Genomic DNA, 23,646 nt, shown 5'->3' on the forward strand with positions numbered 1-23,646 from the left:
CCTGAGGTTCACCATAAAGAGGTGGTCTTAAAAGCAGCATCTCATCACTATGTCCATCTTTCAGTGATTGGTGTATTTATGGTCAAACAACATCTGACTCTAGCTCATCAGTTAATGCAGTAGGTTTAAAGAAAAATGAACAAATGTATAACAGGGAAACCAAAGTAGCTGAAAACTTGCCTAAGGTCACCACCAGTGGGCAGTATAACTGGAGGAGAGAGCTGAACTGTTCCTATGGCAGCTCATTGGCTTCTGCTGATGAGGAGAACTACAGCTGGGATACCGCTGGGATCGGAGACAGTCCTGGAACGATGATGAGGATCTTCATGCTGTTGTCTGGACACATGAGGGAGTGCAAGAGCCACAAAACTGGGAAGATTGAGCTGACTGAGCAGCTGACCGAGCAGCCATCCAACCAGACTGGTGAGTGTTTTTGGCTATCATTTAGGATGACATGAGCATTCTGTGGTTGTTTTGCTGAGAAAGTCACCTTCTGTTGTGTTATTTCAGCTCAGCTGTTTATTTCTTGGGGTCTTCATGAAGAACTTCTAAATGAACTCAGTAACAGCTGTTAGCAGCCAGCTAGGAGACCAGCTCTGTTCTTTTTCTTGCTAGTACATCTAACTTCCACTCTGTCCACAACTACTTCATGTTTGTTTCCATGGTAACAGGAAGGCTTGTTTACATCTGTCAGGGGGGTGTAGCATGTTTGTCTGCTTGCATCTCTGAGCTAGAACCGGGCTGGATGTGACAGAAACGGATCACTTCCTGTTTATTCTCATTGTTCTTTAAAGCTCGGCAGCCCAGCGGTTCAGCATATTTCTAACAAAGGGAACAAGCTGACTAAAACAATGCTTGTTTTACGGATAGGGATGGAAAAAACCACAACCTCCCCGTGTAGCTCACTATGCTGGCTGCATGGGCTGTGATGTCATTCTCCATATATGGACAGGAGAAGCTTTTTCACCATGCGGCTGAAAATGTGATGAAAAATGTGTTCCTGAAATACTGAAATAATCTTTAAGTTCATGCAACTTTAGATATGTGTTCATTGGATCATTTTATCTGTTTTATGGTGAAACCACAGCTGGGAGAGAACCTTTAAGGAAAACCTAAAGCAGCCAGATAAAATGAACTCAGGTAGACTTGAAGAAAATACCTCTGCCTATCAATAAAGATCTACTGATGGACCATAGCAAAGCCTGGTTTAGGTCCAGTAGAAGGAGGTCAGAACAATTTCCTGTATGACCTGACACCAGAACATTGTTTGAGATATTGAGAAGAACTGAATGACCTCTACAGAACCCTGATTAAAACTGATTCAGCTGCATTTGAACAGATCCATTTGTAGTTCTGGACAATTTTCCTGAAGACGTCCTGAAGAAACACCTGTTTCCACGTTCCTGAACTAATTACTGGCTCTGAACGCGTTCCTGAACTAATCTCAGCTACTTAGAGCTGAGACGCACTATAACCAGGTTAAAGTGAAACCTGAACTGGGTCAGATGTTGGTTCTGAGAGGCAGAGACCAGCTGTGTAGCTCAGATTCTTCCCAGGATGAACACGGTCCAGTGTGGAAGGAGACCAAGCAGCAGTGTGATGGTGCTGGACCATACACCAGATCAGAAACCCAAGGTAAGAGAAGACCACTCAAAGGTCAAAGAGCATCAGAACCGAGCTTAAAGAAGATGCGCGTTAATTTCAGAGCCAACCTTGAATGGATCCACCAACAAGACAACATGAAGATGAAGTTCTTCAGGGTAAGTTTGTGTTTTTGTATCATCTGACTAGCTCAGCTAATGATCTAGGAGTGTGTAGATAGCACTGAATGGTCTCTTTAACCTTACCGACCTGATCTCACCACCCTACAATGGCCGGTTCCTTCATGATGGCAGGAACCATGGTTCTTCTTGGTTCCTTTAAATACTAGAGACAGATCATCTGGGAGGTTTTGTTAAAGAACTTCAGCTAGAACTTCAGAATCCTGTCTCCATTAGCTGCAGGAGATCCATAGATAGAAGTGACGAGATGAGCAGAAGATCAGGTTTCTCACTATGATGAAGATATCTAGCAGATGTTGGTCTAGACAGGATCTCTGGGGTTTTCTAGACCAATAAGACACAGAGAAGCTAGAACATGATCACACCACCATCCAGTCAAAGGTTTCTCAGAGGTCAGATCTGTGGTGTCAGAAGCAGAGCAAAGGTCCTTGAAGATATGTTGGTCTCAGTGGAGGAGTCCTCATGCATGATGGTTGGAGGTATGGGTGGAAGGACTCTCTGACACATGGAGGACAAAATGTTTCTCTGAAGTAACCTGATCAGGTTCTAGTAAGGTCCTCATCTTTCAACCATTTCCTTCAGCTAATTATTGCAATGATCTCCAACATGGAGAACGTTCCTGGAAGCTTAATGAGATGTGAGCCTGGGAGACCTCAGCATTCAGCTTCTCCTGCAGCCAGGTAGAGCTTTGGACCAGAAACAATAACATGACCTGAGTCAGATGATCAGCTAGAATGTCTGCATGAAGACCAGGAGATATGTACTGTCTATCACAAAGTTCAACCTGAGAAGGTCCAGTTTCATTCCAACATTTCTTCTTACAGATGAACCTTGACGTCCACTGAGCAGCAGCACGGTTCTGATGGATCGGACCTCAGCTGGGACAACCTGAGGTAGGAGGTGTGGTGTTTGTGTGTGAGAGAAAAACTCCTGATGATCCAAACCTTTCCAGAACCGTAATGAACGAGCAAATGAAAGGATTTATTGTGAGTATTTGATGATTTGGACCTTTTCTGCTGAGACAGAACAGAACTTTAATGGATCAAACACCAGGTGAGTGTAGTTTAGTTGTTGGAGCATGTTGGAAAGCAGGTTCTGACTGTCTAACCCAGATCCAGGAGGAATGGACCATGTCCCTCAGGATTCTGACGACCATCTTTCTGCATGTTTTCTCTGGTATTTTTATGATTCATAAACTCCATGTCTGAGGTTGGAAGGCCTCCGTCCCATCACCCTAATCTTTAGCTGCCTCTGAAGGTTCTCTCTCAGATTAAAGTCTCTCTGGCTCTAGCTTGGCTGCTCCAAAAAATTAATATGACTTCATGTCTGAGAAAACACGTTGGTGACATTAAAATATGACTTTAATTCCAACGTCTCAACAGTTTGTCAGCTGCTCTACCAGAGGAAATAAAACGTTGAATCTGTTATGCAAAGGACTCTTCCATCTCTAAAGGAAGACCTCCTCTAGGCAAATCAGATCACAGTCTGGTTTTTCTCTGAATTGTTCAGAGGCAACGTGTAAGAGAAATGTGAAGAAGATCCCAGGGTTCAAGCAGAAGGACTAGATGGATGGAGGTCTGGACAGAGCCAGTGAACTGAACATGTTCAGTTCAGGAACAACTTCCCTGGAACACCTCAAATCATCCATCTTCCATCTCAGCCATGGACACTTCTGCTTCTACATCTTTGCCTTCAACCAAATCAGAAGATGCTGAAGCTCCTTTTGCTCTCCTACCTGTCTGTCTCTAGACGTCAGGTGAAGAAGCAGCTGGAGAGACTGAACCAGAACAAGGCGTCAGGTCCAGATGGTGTCAAACCTAGAGACCTCAAGGTCTGTGCAGAGCAGCTCTGTGGGATTCTGAAGCACCTCTTCAACCTTAGCCTGACCCAGAAGAAGGTTCCAGTGTTGTGGACCAGAAGTACAGGGAGCTGGTGGAGCACTTTGTGGCATGGAGTGGAAACAATCATCTCATCTTGAACGTGAATAAAACAAAGGAGATGATTGTAGATCTTAAGAGAAACAGGAATAAGTCAGACACCGTTTCAATCATGGGAGAAGAAGTGGAGGTGGTGGAGGAGTATAAATACCTCAGTGTTCACCTGGACAACAGACTGGAGTGGAGATGCAACTGAAGCCATCTACAGGTCCTTCTCAAAATATTAGCATATTGTGATAAAGTTAATTATTTTCCATAATGTCATGATGAAAATTTAACATTCATATATTTTAGATTCATTGCACACTAACTGAAATATTTCAGGTCTTTTATTGTCTTAATACGGATGATTGTGGCATACAGCTCATGAAAACCCAAAATTCCTATCTCACAAAATTAGCATATCATTAAAAGGGTCTCTAAACGAGCTATGAACCTAATCATCTGAATCAACGAGTTAACTCTAAACACCTGCAAAAGATTCCTGAGGCCTTTAAAACTCCCAGCCTGGTTCATCACTCAAAACCCCAATCATGGGTAAGACTGCCGACCTGACTGCTGTCCAGAAGGCCACTATTGACACCCTCAAGCAAGAGGGTAAGACACAGAAAGACATTTCTGAACGAATAGGCTGTTCCCAGAGTGCTGTATCAAGGCACCTCAGTGGGAAGTCTGTGGGAAGGAAAAAGTGTGGCAGAAAACGCTGCACAACGAGAAGAGGTGACCGGACCCTGAGGAAGATTGTGGAGAAGGGCCGATTCCAGACCTTGGGGGACCTGCAGAAGCAGTGGACTGAGTCTGGAGTAGAAACATCCAGAGCCACCGTGTACAGGCGTGTGCAGGAAATGGGCTACAGGTGCCTCATTCCCCAGGTCAAGCCACTTTTGAACCAGAAACAGCGGCAGAACGCCTGACCTGGGCTACAGAGAAGCAGCACTGGACTGTTGCTCAGTGGTCCAAAGTGCTTTTTTCGGATGAAAGCAAATTCTGCATGTCATTCAGAAATCAAGGTGCCAGAGTCTGGAGGAAGACTGGGGAGAAGGAAATGCCAAAATGCCAGAAGTCCAGTGTCAAGTACCCACAGTCAGTGATGGTCTGGGGTGCCGTGTCAGCTGCTGGTGTTGGTCCACTGTGTTTTATCAAGGGCAGGGTCAATGCAGCTAGCTATCAGGAGATTTTGGAGCACTTCATGCTTCCATCTGCTGAAAAGCTTTATGGAGATGAAGATTTCATTTTTCAGCACGACCTGGCACCTGCTCACAGTGCCAAAACCACTGGTAAATGGTTTACTGACCATGGTATCACTGTGCTCAATTGGCCTGCCAACTCTCCTGACCTGAACCCCATAGAGAATCTGTGGGATATTGTGAAGAGAACGTTGAGAGACTCAAGACCCAACACTCTGGATGAGCTAAAGGCCGCTATCGAAGCATCCTGGGCCTCCATAAGACCTCAGCAGTGCCACAGGCTGATTGCCTCCATGCCACGCCGCATTGAAGCAGTCATTTCTGCCAAAGGATTCCCGACCAAGTATTGAGTGCATAACTGTACATGATTATTTGAAGGTTGACGTTTTTTGTATTAAAAACACTTTTCTTTTATTGGTCGGATGAAATATGCTAATTTTGTGAGATAGGAATTTTGGGTTTTCATGAGCTGTATGCCAAAATCATCCGTATTAAGACAATAAAAGACCTGAAATATTTCAGTTAGTGTGCAATGAATCTAAAATATATGAATGTTACATTTTCATCATGACATTATGGAAAATAATTAACTTTATCACAATATGCTAATATTTTGAGAAGGACCTGTACCAGAAGGGACAGAGCAGACTGTGCTTCTTGAGGAAGCTTAGGACCTTCAGTGTTTGCAGCAAGATGCTGCATATCTTCTCCAAGTTTGGTATGGAGAGTCTGATCTCTTCTGCCATCATCTACTGGGGAAGCAGCATCAGACTCAGGGACTCTGGAGGTTTTCCTTGGAAAGCTTCCTGTGTCCTGGAAGGTTCCCACTGAGACGTTCTGGTTAAGGAGCAGGTGGAGAAACCTCAGCCATCAAATGATGACCAACTTTAAGAACAATGAATGGGCCACCACCATCAGGGCTTGGTCCAGACATTGATGTCCAACATCTCCAGGAGAACCAGTGCAGTTATTATGCTCCAGTAAACTATAGAAATATGAAAACTTAAAGCTGTTCAAACCACAGAACAAACCATCTGTATCACTGGAACAATGGTCCTCTGTTGTCCCTCAGGGGGGTTCTGGTGCTTCAGCAGCAGCAGTAATACGACAGGTGGAAGCAGCAGGCTCCCTCTAGTGGCAGGAATGAGATACAACAGACCAACTAACATTCAGTCTCATTTTATTTCAAACAAACCAGCAACATCACATTAATTCGTAGTTTTCATCACAATCAGTTGCATAAAGGAGCAGTTTTAGTTTAGTGACATGATGTAGACTCAGCGTTTATTTAACCCTCTGGAGGAACTTCTCTGGTCACTACGTTTCCACGCTAATACTTAACGTTACTTCTGTTCCAGTTTAAAGTAGGAACTTTATTCAGTCAAGAGAGCCTCCTGGTCCTGCTTAACACAGCCAGGAGTTGGTTTAACATTTAACAGAAATGACACTTTATTTTCCTTCATATGCGATCAACAGCTAAGAGAAATATCCATCATGTTTCAGTGGTTGCACCAAGCTCTGCGTGGATAAATAAAGATAAATAGCAGTAAACATAGTAACATTACATCTGAATAAGCATTTCTTTCCTTTGGTTCCTTCTGTAACATTTAAACAGCAGATTAGCCACAACCCACTTGATACCAGAACCGGTCGTATTTTCCAGTCTTTCAGGCTCAGACCCTAAATATGATGAGGAATATTGAACTGGTCGGGACTGGTTGGTCTGGATCTGCTGCAGCATGTTTCATCTCCTGAAGATGCTGATCTTAGCATCTTCAGGAGATGAGCCATGCCATCAGATGCTCATCCATATTCATGGGTGGAGCTGCTAACTCACCACGGAGGAGCCGTCCTGCTGCAGCTCAGTGGTTTGGGTTCAAATGTGTCGGTAAATATGAGCTGATGAAGAACACTGCAGCTGGCTTCAATATTTAAAGTCTAATTCTGGTCTGAGTTTGGTCCGTATTCTGACCACAATCCTGGGATTAAGAACCAAAAACTTTATTACATCATCGACTTAAACACGAGATCTAAAGTTAAATCTTTTTATTCTCAATCACAAAAGAGGAGAAATGAAACTTTTGACTCTTTTAGAAGGAAACTAGAAGCCAATTCTGGATTAAAGACCTTAGACAGCCTAACTGTAACAATGAAAAACCTGAAGGACTCTTGACCTTAACATGAGGAACACTATGGACCCAGCAGAACACGGTGGGTTCTACAGACTGCTGTTTACCTGAAGACTAATGTTCTGGAGCCAAAGCTGAAGCGTTTTAACTGAATGATGCTTGAAAGTGGCAGAACAGAGACGTTCAAACCTGCCTGAAGTTTCTAGACGTAGAACATCAGACTGAGAGCAGAGAAGACAAACAGCAGCAGAACATTTGTTCTGGTAGATCCACACGATGCTGAGTTTCTCTCTTTAACTGGAAAAGAAACAACAGATTAGCCCTTTGACCTCGGCACAAAGACCAGAAACATTCAGAAATAATAGATTCTGTTCAGTAAAACATCAGCAGCAGGTCACGTTTCAATGTGACCTGCTGCAATCATCTGACAGAACATACAGAGAGGCTGATGAAGATGATGATGAGGAGGATTTCTCCCCTGCTTCAGGTAAAAATGATCTCACCTGACAACATTATTCTGATTGTCTCTGAACTAGTACCAATGAGGATGGTGCATTCATAGTTCCCAGCATCCCCCAGCTCCAGATTCCCCATAATGATGGAGAAATTCCCCTTCTGGTACTCCTCTGGGAAGCTGGACACTCGACCTTTGAACTTCAGGTCTTGAAGGCCCAGGTCGGGCTTGCCTTTCTTGATGTCAAGCAGAACCTTGTCGTCTTTGTCTCTCCAGAACACATCTACTGCTGAAGACTTGCTAGAGGTGCAGGGCAGCAGGACACTTTGTCCAATGAAGCCTTCAGAGACCAGACCCTGGAAGCTCCCTGAGGGACAGCAGAAGATTGGTTAGATGAAGACTCCAGCAGACAGTTTCAGCTGGTGGCCTCCATCAGGGTCATTACCAAACACCAACAGTTGGGGTTTAAATCCAGAACACTTTGACAGCCAATCATATTAAAAGTTATATTCTAGGAAATGTGGATGATATCTGCAAGGAGGAGGTCAGTTCCAGTTGTTCTGGTTTGATCTGGGTCCTGATCTGTCATCAGAATCAACATGAGCACCAGAACCAAATGAAAGGACGTGGTGTAAAAGGTTCTACTATGATAAACATCTGGATTCAGACCTGAGCTGCTGCTGACATCATCTCTGAGGCCAGGATGAGCAGCTGGGCTGTTTGTTCTCACCTAAACCTGTCTGACCTCCCTCAGCCTGATGAACACCTCCATCAGAACCTACCTGGGTCACAGGTCGGCATAAATCACCTGAACCAGGCATAAGGATTAATATGTTGTTGTTATTGATGCATCCTCTAGGCAGAGGTAGTCTCTCTTCAGCTGCTGTGTCATTGGTCAGAAATCTGAAGTGGGTGGAGACTCAACCCATAATGGTTCTGAATGTTTTGGTAAATGACAGAACCTGTGGATGTTCTGGATGAGTGACATTGATCTGGTTACATTTAGGGCAGTCCAAGGTCAAATGGCGTGATTTTTGATCTTTAACCCTGAGGAAACAGGAAGTGTCTTCAGAGAGACTTACCTGGGTCTACAAGGAACAGTAGAAACATCCAAGGCAGGGTTCTGGTGGGAAACAAGCAGAGTTCAGTTTAATAAGGGGCCTTATTAGTGCTTTAGTTTTCATAAATCCCAAACTGGGTTCATAAGATTCTGATATTAGTGTAGAACAATCTGGTCCAGGTTTGAAGTGTCTAAGTTCTAATTATTTTGCTTCTGTCAACCCCACCACCCCCAAACCCAACATCCCAGGGAATACCTCTGGTACAGCAAAATGGGTCAGGGTGAACCCTGAACAGGTCAAAGAAGGTCGGGAACCACTGCCATGTGCCATACTATTCACCCAGTAAAACCGGTTCTGTGAGGTTTGTGGGGGTTTCCTGCTTCCTCTGGTTTCCAGAGAACCGAACATGCTAGCTAGCATTAGCTACTTCCGTTATTGTTCTTTGTTCAACATCCGAATCATTTTAGCTTTGATTAAACAACCGGAACAACAAACCTTCTGGAATGGACCTTCATGGCCACCTGGAGTCTCCAGAAACCTTCTACGCTGATAAAGTTATAAACTAATAAAACACTGCGACACAAACTTTACTAGACCCACATTAGCTATGGAGATTTGGAACCGACGTCACTGCGTAGTGACGTTGTGGGGCAGTTACGTCTCACGCAGTCGATCGGCGCCATCTTTAAAAGCCACAGACAAAAACAAACTATTCCCCGGTGTTAGAGCTTTTATCCTGCATAATGCTGAAAAGCAGCTCAAAACAAAGTGGACTATATCGCGACAAACGTCTCCCAGATGTCAAAGGACGGTACATAGAAAAAATAGCTAAAATTGGAAATGTCGACCCCTTTGAATTAAGAAATTGGAGCAGAGACCCTGAACATTTACCTCCACTGACATTCCCAGACATATTTATATTAAACTTACAAGGACATAGGGTAGAAAGACATCCAGCAGTTAAAACTTTACAGCTGTGCTGGGAAAATCAAAAGGTAAAAGTAGACAGTTTTGCTTGGACTGCAAACAAATATGGTAAGGAAATGGGATTACAAGGATAGAGATAAAGCACTGATGTGCCCTATTCAGTTACTCCTTATTGGTTGTTTCCTGGCATTAATGTTGATCTAGATATCCATAAAGAAATGCAGATTTATAAAGATAAGAGGAATTGGATAGATATAGTCCGTCATAGATTTGAGAACACATACATATCGTTTCTTGTAATATATACAGATGGTTCTAAGGATTCAGAATCAGGTATAACAGGATTAGCATATTTTATTCCTGATCTAAACATATCATTGAAGCAAAGAACATTAGATCATTTAGCTGTCTTTACAGTTGAAATGATTGTAGAACCAAACAGAATTGAAAGACTTAGTGTTGCTTCGGTTTGTAAGTTTGCCAAAACAATGTCGGACTCCGTCATTTTCTCTGGTCCCCTCCCTGATCGGACCAGTGACGACATGTTTAGCTGCATACTGTCATTCAACCGCTGGCTGTCTAGGTGGTGTCCAGAAAACAATGTGAGTTACATTGATAACTGGCGAACATTTTGGGGAAAACCTGGTCTGATCCAGAGAGACGACATCCATCCCACTTTGGATGGAGCTGCTCTTCTTTCTAGGAATCTGGATGAATTTATTAGTTCTCCAGAACTCTGACAACCCAGGGTTCAGACCAGGAAGCAGGGTTGTAGAACTTGGGCCAATTCTCTTTACTATGTATACGCTTCCAATAGGTCAAATTATCAGGCAGCATAGGATACATTTTCACTGTTACGCTGATGATACTCAGCTTTACTTATCCATAAATCTTGATGAACCCAACCAGTTAGATAGACTACAAGCATGTCTTGAAGATATAAAAACTTGGATGAAATTTTTTGCTTCTAAATTCAGACAAGACAGAAGTTGTCGTCTTTGGACCGGAGTCTTTAAAAAAGAAACTGCTTAGTCAATCACTTAACCTGGATGGTATTAAATTGATCTCTGATAATAAAGTAAAAAACCTTGGTGTTAACTTTGACTAGGACATGTCATTTAAATCCCATATTAAACAGGTTTCTAGGATTTCCTTCTTTCATCTCCAGAACATTGCCAAAATTAGAAATATCCTGTCCAGGAGTGATGCTGAAAAACTAGTCCATGCATTTGTTACTTCAAGGCTGGACTATTGTAATTCTTTACTATCAGGATGTCCACAAAATGCAGTTAAAAGCCTTCAGCTGATTCAAAATGCTGCAGCAAGAGTTCTGATGAAAATTAAAAAGAGAGATCATATTTCTCCTATTTTAGCTTCTCTTCATTGGTTCCCTGTTAAATCCAGAATAGAATTTAAAATTCTCCTCCTCACATATAAAGCCCTTAATGATCTAGCTCCATCATACATCAGAGATCTGATTGGTCCATATGTTCCTAACAGAGCACTTTGTTCTCAGACTGCAGGTTTACTGGTGGTTCCTAGAGTCTCTAGAAGTAGAATGGGAGGCAGATCCTTTAGTTATCAGGCTCCTCTCCTGTGGAACCAGCTCCCAGTTTTAGTCCGTGAGGCAGACACCCTGTCTACTTTTAAGGCTAGGCTTAAAACTTTCCTTTTTGATAAAGCTTATAGTTAGAGTGGCTTAGTTTATCCTGAGCTATCTCTGTAGTTATGCTGCTATAGGCTTAGGCTGCTGGAGGACATAATGACCACTTTCACCCTCTTCGCTACATTCTCATACTACTCTCCAATTTAGCATTATTTGCTGTTATTTCAGCTTTTAACTTTATGTTCTCTCTCTTTTCTCTTCCTAGAAGCTACACCTGGCCTGGCTCTGTGTCTACCTGTGACACCTTTCTGGAGAGGGGAATCGTCTGAGCTTCTGCTGGCAACAACTTAATGCTCACCTTCTACAGATGATCCACATGGCCCTGTCTTTCAGTGTTTAACCCTTTCTCTCTCCTAGACATGGCTACTGACTGAGCTTCTACTGTAACTTACTCTATGTTCTCTCTTTCAGACTCTAACCTTGAAAACTGGATCAGAGTTTATCTGTTCTTTCTTTCTAGATGAAACGACTAAAGGAGCTACATCCATTAACATTTACTTTTCCTTCCCATAGAAAGTACTCCTGGATCAGTGCTTCTTTGTTCTCTTTGTGTCTCTGCTCTGTTCTCTCTAACCTCCAGTCGGTCGTGGCAGATGGCCGCTCACACTGAGCCTGGTTCTGGTTCTGCTGGAGGTTTCTTCCTGTTAAAAGGGAGTTTTTCCTCTCCACTGTCGCTACATGCATGCTCAGTATGAGGGATTGCTGCAAAGTCAACGCCAGTGACTGTCCACTGTCTCTACATGCTCATCCAGGAGGAGTGAATGCTGCAAGTCACTGACTGGATGCAATCTGCTGGGTTTCCTTAGATAGAAAAACTTTTTATCCAATTTGAATAAATATCTGAATCTGACTGAACTGTTCAATGATTACGATTAATTGGAATGTATGAACCTGACTGTTGTGAAGAACCTTGAGACGACATGTGTTGTGAATTGGCGCTAAAGAAATAAATTGAATTGAATTTCTTTCCCACTCTGTTGACCAAGATAAAATAAATGTTTATTTTTCAAAATGATTTTCATTGAGCTGGTAACCAAAATATAAATACATTAAAGAAATAAATACATATACAGGTCCTTCTCAAAATATTAGCATATTGTGATAAAGTTAATTATTTTCCATAATGTAATGATTAAAATGTAACATTCATATATTTTAGATTCATTGCACACTAACTGAAATATTTCAGGTCTTTTATTGTCTTAATACGGATGATTTTGGCATACAGCTCATGAAAACCCAAAATTCCTATCTCACAAAATTAGCATATCATTAAAAGGGTCTCTAAACGAGCTATGAACCTAATCATCTGAATCAACGAGTTAACTCTAAACACCTGCAAAAGATTCCTGAGGCCTTTAAAACTCCCAGCCTGGTTCATCACTCAAAACCCCAATCATGGGTAAGACTGCCGACCTGACTGCTGTCCAGAAGGCCACTATTGACACCCTCAAGCAAGAGGGTAAGACACAGAAAGACATTTCTGAACAAATAGGCTGTTCCCAGAGTGCTGTATCAAGGCACCTCAGTGGGAAGTCTGTGGGAAGGAAAAAGTGTGGCAGAAAACGCTGCACAACAAGAAGAGGTGACCGGACCCTGAGGAAGATTGTGGAGAAGGGCCGATTCCAGACCTTGGAGGACCTGCGGAAGCAGTGGACTGAGTCTGGAGTAGAAACATCCAGAGCCACCGTGCACAGGCGTGTGCAGGAAATGGGCTACAGGTGCCTCATTCCCCAGGTCAAGCCACTTTTGAACCAGAAACAGCGGCAGAAGCGCCTGACCTGGGCTACAGAGAAGCAGCACTGGACTGTTGCTCAGTGGTCCAAAGTACTTTTTTCGGATGAAAGCAAATTCTTCATGTCATTCGGAAATCAAGGTGCCAGAGTCTGGAGGAAGACTGGGGAGAAGGAAATGCCAAAATGCCAGAAGTCCAGTGTCAAGAACCCACAGTCAGTGATGGTCTGGGGTGCCGTGTCAGCTGCTGGTGTTGGTCCACTGTGTTTTATCAAGGGCAGGGTCAATGCAGCTAGCTATCAGGAGATTTTGGAGCACTTCATGCTTCCATCTGCTGAAAAGCTTTATGGAGATGAAGATTTCATTTTTCAGCACGACCTGGCACCTGCTCACAGTGCCAAAACCACTGGTAAATGGTTTACTGACCATGGTATCACTGTGCTCAATTGGCCTGCCAACTCTCCTGACCTGAACCCCATAGAGAATCTGTGGGATATTGTGAAGAGAACGTTGAGAGACTCAAGACCCAACACTCTGGATGAGCTAAAGGCCGCTATCGAAGCATCCTGGGCCTCCATAAGACCTCAGCAGTGCCACAGGCTGATTGCCTCCATGCCACGCCGCATTGAAGCAGTCATTTCTGCAAAAGGATTCCCGACCAAGTATTGAGTGCATAACTGTACATTATTATTTGAAGGTTGATGTTTTTTGTATTAAAAATACTTTTCTTTTATTGGTCGGATGAAATATGCTAATTTTGTGAGATAGGAATTTTGGGTTTTCATGAGCTGTATGCCAAAATCATCCATATTAAGACAATAAAAGACCTGAAATATTTCAGTTAGTGTGCAATGAATCTAAAATATATGAATGTTAAATTTTCATCATGACATTATGGAAAATAATGAACTTTATCACAATATGCTAATATTTTGAGAAGGACCTGTATAAATCATTAAAGGGTTCATGGTAGCTTCACAATAAAAATGACAAAAGATACATTAAGTTGTAGTTCCTCTTACCTGGCTGCAGAGGTCAGCAAAATGTTATAATCCTACATCTAAGACTTTAACCAGAATTTAAATCTCACTCCACATGTTACAAATCAACTTTTAAACATCTGTGTGTCCCTCCTTTTCGTTAAGATCATCCGTGACCAGTTTTAACAAATGCAACAGACAGCCATTTAAAGTGAACCCAGGATGAAACCTCTCATTAATCAGGCATCATTAACCAGTTAAAATGAATCTTATATTTTTCTATGTTGTATTGTAGTTGTACATGTGTGAATACATATTTGGAAGAACACTACTGACACAGTTTTACTCATTTTGGACTGCAGCAGTTAGTCTAACAAGAACAGCTGCAGGTGAGCTGAACTCTGCAGCCAGAGTCCTGACTACCACCAGGAGAGAGGACCATGTCACACCAAACGTTGCATCGCTTGCTGATTTACAGAAAGCATTTTAAGTATCTCTGTGTTTTCCTTTCTCACCATAAACGCTGCAAACCTCTCAATAAAAACAGGTTAAAGCTTCTGTTCTCATCTCAATAAAGCAAACCAAATCCATAATAGCTTTGTCTGAAACTAGTGATGACCCACATGCATTCTTGACATCACAGTTGTGTCTGTAGTACTTTGCTCTACCACCAGAGGGCACTCACATGGGAGCTGTTTTATTCTAAAGAAAATGATCCCAAATTAAATGAAATGCATCCATGTTAACCGTCTATTATTTCTATTTATTGACTTTTAATCTGCTTAAATAAAGAAATGAAATGAAACATGCATCTTCTGTTATTTTTTCTCTAAACAATTACTAGAACAATCCTTAATTTATGTGCTGACATGCAGAAATGACTAAGTTCTTGGAAACCATCCATCTGAACAATACAGCTGTTAGTGAAGGCTGCTGGTTCAACTCCAGTGCCTCTAGTGGCAGAGCCGAGTATTACAAACAGAAAAAGCCTCTTTCTTACTGACCTTTCAGGGCAGAACAAAAAACCTTTGAAATATTTCCATCTTATTTTTGTACTTGTTGCTAACTTCTAAAGTCATGAGATCATTTGGTCAGACTTACAAAATTAGTCTTTAAAAAAAGGTTTTTCTCATTTGCCTCTCTGGGCTTCCGTAGGATCCCAACTCCTACTTGTATGCTTCAATTAAAGAATCGTGATTCCTTATTTATTTTATTGGGCCCAGTCTGGCCTGGTTTTAGTCTGTTCTCAGCAACAAAACCAGAATATGGGTCATGCTGGCTGTGTTCAGCCAGATTTAATGAACAGATGTGTGGGCCTGCACATCCAGAACAAATGTACAAACATCTGTTCTGGATGTTTGATCCTATTTACTATGAAATTGAGACAAAACCGTAAAACATGGTTAATCAAAGCTAAACCTGCTTTTTAAAAAGATTGTTTTGTCAGATAAAATCCAAAAACATGATCTGGGGCAACTTGTTCAGATGGAGCAGATTTTTATGCAGATGGAAGAAGTTAATTTAATAGTTTAGCATCACAGATGTTTGAATCAGCAACACCATGATGTGATGAGAGGAAATGTTTTCAGATGGCGGAACCAGATCTGATAAAACTAATATGTGGTAAAAGGACTGGATTCCTCTCATTGTTTAGTCCTACCGACCATTTAAAGCACTTTACACTAAAGCCACCTCCACCCAGTCACACGCACAAACACATCCACCCACACGCTGATCAGTAGGCTACCTGAGGTGAGGTGCCTTGCTCAGGGGCGCATCGATACGTCTCAGGAGGAAGCTGGAGTCAACCCACAACTTTCAGAGTCCAACACAGCGGAGCCACAGTCAGCTCAGCGTGGAGGACTTGGAGAACGTTTGCAGCAGGGTTCCAGTATTGTTGAGTTGAGCAGAGCTAAATATGTGGGTTAAAGGGAGGCTAGAACTTTGCTGATTGTAAAGGTTTGGACGGTAAAAGCCCAGTGGACCAAAAGCTGAAGGATCACATCTGGATCTGTTTGGAGTTTGCAGCAGTGACAACGTTTGAACACAAGATAGAGCTGCTTCATCAGGTCAGTCATGTTCCAGTGATGACTTCATGTTAACCAGAAACAACAATTCAAGTGAAAATACCTCTTCTGGTGCCCTTTGGTTCTGTTATAATAAACCAGCGGTTCTGGTATCCCTCTCCCTGACTTGCAGCAGGTTGCTGCAGCTGTTCTTCAACTCTTGGTTCAGTTGGCTGCAGTAATGCTGCAGCAGCTGGTATTTTGCTTTTTCCTCTAGAAAAATGTCAGTGAAAAGTCCTGCAAGTATTGAGGTTTCATCCAAAGCCGGGCCCGGGTTCCTGCAGTCTGCTGTGTACCAGCAGCCTGGAGGTGGAAAGGTTTCACTTCCTTCTTCTGAGACGCACTCGATATTTAGGGTTTGTCCTCAGACGTAGTGCTCAACATAATCAGCCAGAGCGAAGGAAGTGAAGAGCACTTTTTAGCAACCTCACAGCAGAGCTGAGCTGGTTCCTGACAGTTTGGTCCACCTCTGCATGTAGAACCTGCTGATGGATCTTTTCTGGATGGTTCTGCTGACGGTTCTGGTTTGTTCAGAGGCTCAGAACGTGAAAGATGTTACTGGAGAGCTGGGTCAGAATGTTACTTTAACCTGTTCTGTGACCCATAATGACATCTACTGGTCCATGGAGATCCACAACCAGTTCAGAATAGAAATCGGAAAAACTTTCTCTTTAACGTTCTCCTCCTACGACTATGAAGACTTTAAATCCAAATTCTCCATGTCTGGAAACCAGCTGGTGATTAGAAACTTCTCTGCAGAGGACAGCAGGCTGTACTTCTGTGGGATGAAGAAGAACAGCACCGTGGTTCTGGTGGACACATTCAGGCTCACATCAGGTGACTACCAAAGATTATCACCTTAATGAAGCAGCAGCATGAAGAACACCTTCTGCTGAGGAAATATGATTCACCCACCTAGTTTCATCAGAGGTTTCAAAGAGGCTGGATCAGATGTGTCAGAATCTTGTCAAGTTTTGAGCTTAAAGGAGAAATCAGTAGAAATGATTTTAACTTCACGCAGGGCGGTAAGTTCAGCTTTCACTGACGCTGGCCCTTTATCTCACTTTAAGAATATTAGTCAGAAATAATGCTTCAGTTTACATAAAACATACAGTTTGATTGTTATCCTCAGAGAAGCTGCACAACTGAGACAGTCAGGTCAAACAGAAATGTTTAATCGATGAATCGATGATTGGTGTTGCTGCTGCTCCTTCCAGTTTATTAGCAGGTCTTCTGTCAGGTTTTAAATGGCTTCAGATGTCTGAATATCTTCTCTGATGCTTCTGATTTATTCAGCTCCCAGAAGCTCATGATCAGCCCCTGCAGGTGTTTTATTCCCCCAGATGTTCTCAGTGGTGGGGATCTTTTAGAGATTATTCCTCACCTTTCCTAATGTTTAAAGGCCAAATCTGGACCAATCTCTCTGGCTAAGCTTTTAACGGAGTCCTAATTATTCTCACATCAATTTAAATGAATCAATCACTTTGCTGTAAAACAACTAGTTGGATCAGCCTTTAATCTCACTGAACCAAAGAGATGAATCGTACTTCAGAGAGGATTCAGTTAGAAGAAACCTCCTCATGTCCTGCATGTCCTCAGCATGTGATAAAGCAAGAAAATACGACATGTTTGTTGGAGAACATTAATGCCAGCATTACAGTCCGGTTTCAAACATCATTCGGTGCCTTCAGGGACAGACAGATGTTAGTTTGTTTCCAACCTGCAAGTAAAAGAATACATACAGTTTGCTGTAGTGGTCAATAATTATACATTCAGATGATTTGAAAAGGAGACGGAGAAGAAGCTGTGCTTCTACGGTTCCACCCAACTCGCCACATAAACAGAACCCAATACAACGATACAGGCATTCACGCTGACAATAAAACACGGACAGAAACAAAGACAGGCCCAGACACACTGGGGTCCTGCATCGGTCCACCAGAACATACGGCCCAGCAAACAGACGGTACCTAAAGGGACTCGGCCAAAGCAACAAGCTATGCAGCTGCTCCCTTCAAACTGAGATTAATCGTTTCTATCAACTCAGACTATAATGTTTTTGTTCAATGTAAATACTATACATTCACAATAGATCTGAAATCTCTTCTAATACATTTGTAATATTAGCTGACAGGGAGGATTTGATGCCCTCCACTCGACTTTTAATCATTGGTTTAATAATTCACCAAGTCTTGCACTTTTAAATTGAATGTGTTGAGAAACAGTGGATTGATGTGTTCATTATATTTCACTTTATGAGCAATTCTGATTTCTTGTTTTTGGAGGTGACCATGTAGAGACAGTGGACAGTCACTGGTGTTGACTTTGCAGCAATCCCTCATACTGAGCATGCATGTAGCGACAGTGGAGAGGAAAAACTCCCTTTTAACAGGAAGAAACCTCCAGCAGAACCAGAACCAGGCTCAGTGTGAGCGGCCATCTGCCACGACCGACTGGAGGTTTGAGAGAACAGAGCAGAGACACAAAGAGAACAAAGAAGCACTGATCCAGGAGTACTTTCTATGGGAAGGAAAAGTAAATGTTAATGGATGTAGCTCCTTTAGTCGTTTCATCTAGAAAGAAAGAACAGATAAACTCTGATCCAGTTTTCAAGGTTAGAGTCTGAAAGAGAGAACATAGAGTTAGTCACAGTAGAAGCTCAGTCAGTAGCCATGTCTAGGAGAGAGAAAGGGTTAAACACTGAAAGACAGGATCATGTGGATCATCGGTAGAGGGTGAGCATAAGTTGTTGCCAGCAGAAGCTTGGACGATGCCCCTCTCCAGAAAGGTGTCACAGGTAGACACAGAGTCAGGCCAGGTGTAGCTTCTAGGAAGAGAAAAGAGAGAACAAAGTTAAAAACTGAAATAACAGCAAATAATGCAAAATTGGAGAGTAGTGTGAGAATGTAGCGAAGAGGGTGAAAGTGGTCATTATGTCCTCCAGCAGCCTAAGCCTATAGCAGCATAACTACAGAGATAGCTCAGGATAAACTAAGCCACTCTAACTATAAGCTTTATCAAAAAGGAAAGTTTTAAGCCTAGCCTTAAAAGTAGACAGGGTGTCTGCCTCACGGACTAAAACTGGGAGCTGGTTCCACAGGAGAGGAGCCTGATAACTAAAGGATCTGCCTCCCATTCTACTTCTAGAGACTCTAGGAACCACCAGTAAACCTGCAGTCTGAGACCAAAGTGCTCTGTTAGGAACATATGGACCAATCAGATCTCTGATGTATGATGGAGCTAGATCATTAAGGGTTAAGACTCCGGTCCAAAGACGACAACTTTTGTCTTGTCTGAATTTAGAAGCAAAAACATTTAAAGTCATCCAAGTTTTTATATCTTCAAGATATCTCTGTTTATTTTTAATAGTCCTTAAAGCAGACAAGCCAACCGAGGAAAACTAAATGATCCAACGACTCTTCAGTTACAGTCAGTCTAATCTTGATCCAAATGTCTCTTGACGACTCCTTCCCATAACGTTTCCCACAAGTACTTTACGGCAGAGACAGCAGGAGTCTCTGCGCCCGTCGTCTCTGAAGCAAAGTTCTCAGAATAAGATGATCAGAATTTAATTCCTGTCAAATATAGTCCATGTCCAGATGTCAGTTTCCCCCTGAAGAGGGTCTCTGCTCCAGAAAGAAGCTCTAGAAAGAAAGCCTCTTCGGAGCTGCGGTAAAAGTTGGGTTTTCCTTCCACCAGAACCCTCAGCGTGCTGCGATGAAGCAATAAATGTTCATATCAGCGATGAGGAGTTTCTCTATGTGTTGGTTCTGTTCCTCAATAAACAGAAGAGACATGAATAATCTAAATGTAGAGTAACCCACAAATAATGTAGGGGGTTGATGAGAACCAGTTGATTTATTATCTTCAGATTAGGTTATGATGGAAACGGTTTCTGGCCCATTTGACTCCAGAACGGCTGAAATATTTTTCCCTTAAGTTCAGAAGACAGAACCTCATCTTTCCCCCTGAAAACCAGAGACTGGCTTCAATCTCTGCATGTTTTTCTCTTTCATCCGTTGTTTTTGATACTTTTCTGATCTTCTTCATCTTCAGGCGTCCGTCCAGCTGGTCCAACCACATCCTCCACTCCATCCGGACCCAACATGTCCACCCTGTCTGGTCCTGTAGCAGGGTGGCACACAGAACCTGCTGTGCTGGGCTCGTTCACCCTGAATGCTGTCCTGTTTGTCCTTGTTCTTGGTAAATCTTGGTGGAGCTTTTTCTTCTAATATCAACGTTTTGTGTGCGTGAGAAAAAGAGAAGCTCGTTTTCCTTTGTCTGGGAAACTAATGGAGTTGTGACAAAAACATCCATTCATTCATTTAGATGCAGCCATAGCAGAACATGCTAAAGGTCAAAGGCCAAAATAATGAAAATGACATTTCCTGCAAAGCGCAGCATGAATCCTGTTTGCTAAATGGACTCAGTGATCTGCTGAAGTGAAGAACTGCTGATGAAGTTCCCAGACATACTTAAAGAGCTCATTGTTTTAGAGAAACCTGTTGAAGAACAACTCTAGAAGCACGTAGAAGACAGTAGCTGGGCTGTTAGATGTAGCTGAAAAGGTTAGTTCATTGGTAACCAGTTGACATGATGTTAAAGGAGGTTGCAGCAACAATTAGTTGCTCAGTGGAAACTTAGCCTCACTGGGTGAATTCATTGCTCTGATGTTCTGTTGTCTACAGCTCTCACCTGTCTGCATTTTAAGAAGAAAGGCTGCTGCTGCTGCTGCAGCGTGAAGGACTCTGCAGAGTACATCCTAGACCAGCAGGAGATGCAGAACCCACAGGTAACTAACCACCGTCTGAGTGATGTTATCAACAGTTGAGGTGTTAAAACCAAAGGCAATGTTGCTGCTGGTCGCTGCTTGTTTCTTCGCTGCAGAGAACAACCAGAATCCTTCACCATCTTCTCACTGACCAATGAAATACTGTACTTACTGGAAGTAAAAGTACTTTAAAAACTACATATACTGCTTTTAACTACTGTAAATAGTATAAATACAAGTCATGACCAAAGCTGCCCGACTCTTTCTGGTACTGAATGTTGGAAACGTTTGGGCCCGTTTCTGGTATTAAGCTGTCCCACTCTCAGTCAGAGTCCAAAGAAAATTCAGTAGTGCCTCCCCCTCCCCCACATGTTGCTGTGAGTTGTCAGTAAGTCCGTCCTAACGAGCTACAGCGAGCTACTGCTTTTCTGTTTCATCACACTCCAGTGTTTCACAGCATAGAAGAAATGTTAACATCAGATAAAGATAACCTCTGGAAACATAAAAACTGATCATCGTTTCTTTTATTAATCCAGCTAAACCAACCTGTTCCTGTGTGAAAAAGTATTTACCCCCTGACCCTAATAACGGGTTGTCCCACCCTCGGCAGCAGCAGCTGAACCTTCTCCCTCATGTCCTCCAGTCGATGCTCCTTCACAGAAACCAACTATGGAGATGACCTCATTCCTTCTGCCTTCAAGCTGCTGGCAGCAGATGTAGCCTGGAAGACTCTGTGGATTTAGATGATGTGTTTGTCATGAAATGTTCTCCATCGGACCTTCATGCCCACCTCGCAGGTGATGATCCTAGCAGCTCATATCTTTCCTGTTAGTGTCATTTAGTGGTGAAACCTGGCACTGGACCGCTCTGACCTGCTTTCTGGTGGCTGAACTATGACCTCTGACCTTACCTGAGGCAGTGAGGCCTGCAAAGCTTTAGTTGTTGTTCTGGGTTCTTCTGTGACCTCCTGGATGAGTGAGTCGTTGATGAGCTCCTGAAGTAATCTTGGTAGGTGGGTCACACCTGGGAAGGTTCTCCACTGTTCCATGTGTTCTCCATGTGTGGATAAAGGTTCTCACTGTTCTTGGTGTTAGACTCCCATACCAGACCATTCAGTGTGTGGACCATAGCTGCAAGTTCTTCCATCATGTTCCTGTTCTTGCTCCTCTCTCTGCTCCTGCAGTAGCAGCAGTAGTGGTCCTGGTCTGCTCTGTACTCAGTTCTCCTGTGTTTCCTTTCAGTACGAGGAGATCCAGCTGCCTCCCCCTCGGGTTCCTTCAGAGTGTATTTACTCCAAAGCTCAATATCCTGGCTTCATGCCTCAACACTGACTCACACCTGGACAGGTAGACCACACCAAGTATTATGAGGTCTGGAAAGAAGCCAGCTATAGAAGAAAGGATCTTCTGCTGGTCCATCTACTGCTTCAGGACCGCTGGGATGTGGAGAAACCTCAGAAACCTGAAGAACATGTAGTCCAGGAAGCTGCAGAAGTTCCAGTTTCTGAGCATGAACCTGTATAAACTCTAAGAAGATTCTGATGTGATGTTAATGAAGACTGTTCTATGATATGTCCTCGTTTTATGGTTTATTTGTCTTCCTGTACACAACGTTTTTTTTATCATGCATAGCAGCCTGACCACAACAGATATGAAAGAGTTGTTCTGGTGGCATCTTCTCTCCATGGGTTCCATCATCTAGATGTTCAAATGGCTTCAGAAGCAGATTCATTTACACCTGATATTTCAATGAATTTTTCCACTTATGGCTGCAGATTTGAGCTGTTCCTCACATATTAGCGTCATGTCTGAACCTTTAGTGAGATTTATTACAGCATCTGACAGTGAACCGCAGAGGTTTCTCTGGTGCACTCTGATCAATGCTAGATGCACTGCAGAGCAGAACCACAGTGCAACGAAGCATCAGTGTGCGACCGCAGAGCTGCAGTATGTCTCCAGGCATAAAGAGTTGACCTAAAATCTATGTCACAAATGTTTCAGAAAACATAAAACTCTTTTGTTTTCATTTTCTGGGTAATTAATATTGACTTCCTGTTTACTGCCTGGCTACCCCTGACCCCCACACACCCTACCTACCCACTGCACTGGAAAACAGCTCATGATTGACCCAGTTAAAGGGGGTTTTGGTGATTGTGTCTGTAGAGGAACATCATCTTTGTCCTCCCACCATCTCACCACATGGCAATCAATGTCACAACACCTTCCTCCCTCAAACAGCTCAAAGCCACCCAGTAACAGCTCTGCAGGCAGTGCCAAGAACTGTTCACCATTTCTGCACCACTGAGGTTTTAATTCAGCAGCAGCTGCCAGTGCTGGACCATATATGGTCTCTATGTATGCAGATGATACTGTTGTTTATCTGCAGGTTTATAAAAGACAGTTTAGAGCTCTCAGGTCTGTTTAAGTTGATCAGTGTAATAATTCAGCACCAGATGCTTGTTTATGACTTTCTAAGCTGTAAAACAACAGTGAGGTGGAGCTTGATGTGCCAGGTCGTCTATCCTTATGACACGTTTATTAAACACATTTACTCATGGAGGATGTTGTGTTTTCTTTTCATAATTTAGGACCTTCACAAACTTTACTTACAGCAGCCTGAAATAATCTAGTCAGCTGAACTGAACATAAGAACTAATCCCAGTAGTTCCAAATTAAAATATTTAAGCAGATGGATGCTTCAAAGGTACGTATTTGTGTACAATATTAGAATTAGGAAGCTGAAAGGGAAATCAGCTTGTTAATGAAGAAAAAACTCTTTATTTTTAGTTCCACAGCAGTAGAACAGATATAAGGATGTGCTAAACCACGGGAAGTTTGATGATCACAGTGAGTTGTATTCTAGAGAAACATGCTGAAGCCACTTCCTCTTTTCACTCTGCAGACTAAAGAAAGCTGTAGGTTAAACCTGTTTTCAGCGCAGCTCCATATGGCTC

General features: G+C 42.7%; 3 protein-coding genes across 5 annotated transcripts in view; 1 reads left to right on the forward strand and 2 right to left on the reverse strand.

Annotated features, from left to right (window-relative positions):
• Window positions 1-23,646, reverse strand: part of LOC124861402 (NLR family CARD domain-containing protein 3-like) — a 373,247-nt gene that overhangs the window by 37,687 nt on the left and 311,914 nt on the right. The gene's annotated exons all lie outside the window — the stretch shown is intronic.
• On the reverse strand, window positions 6,069-9,199 carry LOC124861498 (V-set domain-containing T-cell activation inhibitor 1-like). The gene is made up of 4 exons (XM_047355298.1): window positions 9,045-9,199; window positions 8,571-8,611; window positions 7,538-7,855; window positions 6,069-7,331 (listed from the first exon to the last, which is right to left on the reverse strand). The coding sequence occupies exons 1-4, from the start codon at window positions 9,062-9,064 to the stop codon at window positions 7,237-7,239; spliced, it is 474 nt and encodes a 157-aa protein (XP_047211254.1). The 5' UTR covers window positions 9,065-9,199; the 3' UTR covers window positions 6,069-7,236.
• LOC124861490 lies at window positions 16,319-23,251 on the forward strand. Of its 2 annotated transcripts, XR_007036622.1 has the most exons (5): window positions 16,319-16,759; window positions 19,979-20,125; window positions 20,611-20,714; window positions 21,230-21,490; window positions 21,935-22,039. XR_007036622.1 is itself a non-coding variant. In XM_047355286.1 (4 exons), exons 1-4 carry the CDS (start codon window positions 16,411-16,413, stop codon window positions 22,022-22,024), a joined length of 690 nt encoding a protein of 229 aa, XP_047211242.1. In that variant the 5' UTR covers window positions 16,319-16,410; the 3' UTR covers window positions 22,025-23,251. The 2 variants fall into 2 exon arrangements, 1 of the variants encoding a protein (XP_047211242.1); XM_047355286.1 differs by lacking the exon at window positions 21,230-21,490 and having other exon boundaries at window positions 21,935-23,251.

The sequence above is a fragment of the Girardinichthys multiradiatus genome, chromosome 24 (assembly GCF_021462225.1).
Source record: "Girardinichthys multiradiatus isolate DD_20200921_A chromosome 24, DD_fGirMul_XY1, whole genome shotgun sequence".
In the NCBI taxonomy this organism is placed as follows: domain Eukaryota; kingdom Metazoa; phylum Chordata; class Actinopteri; order Cyprinodontiformes; family Goodeidae; genus Girardinichthys; species Girardinichthys multiradiatus.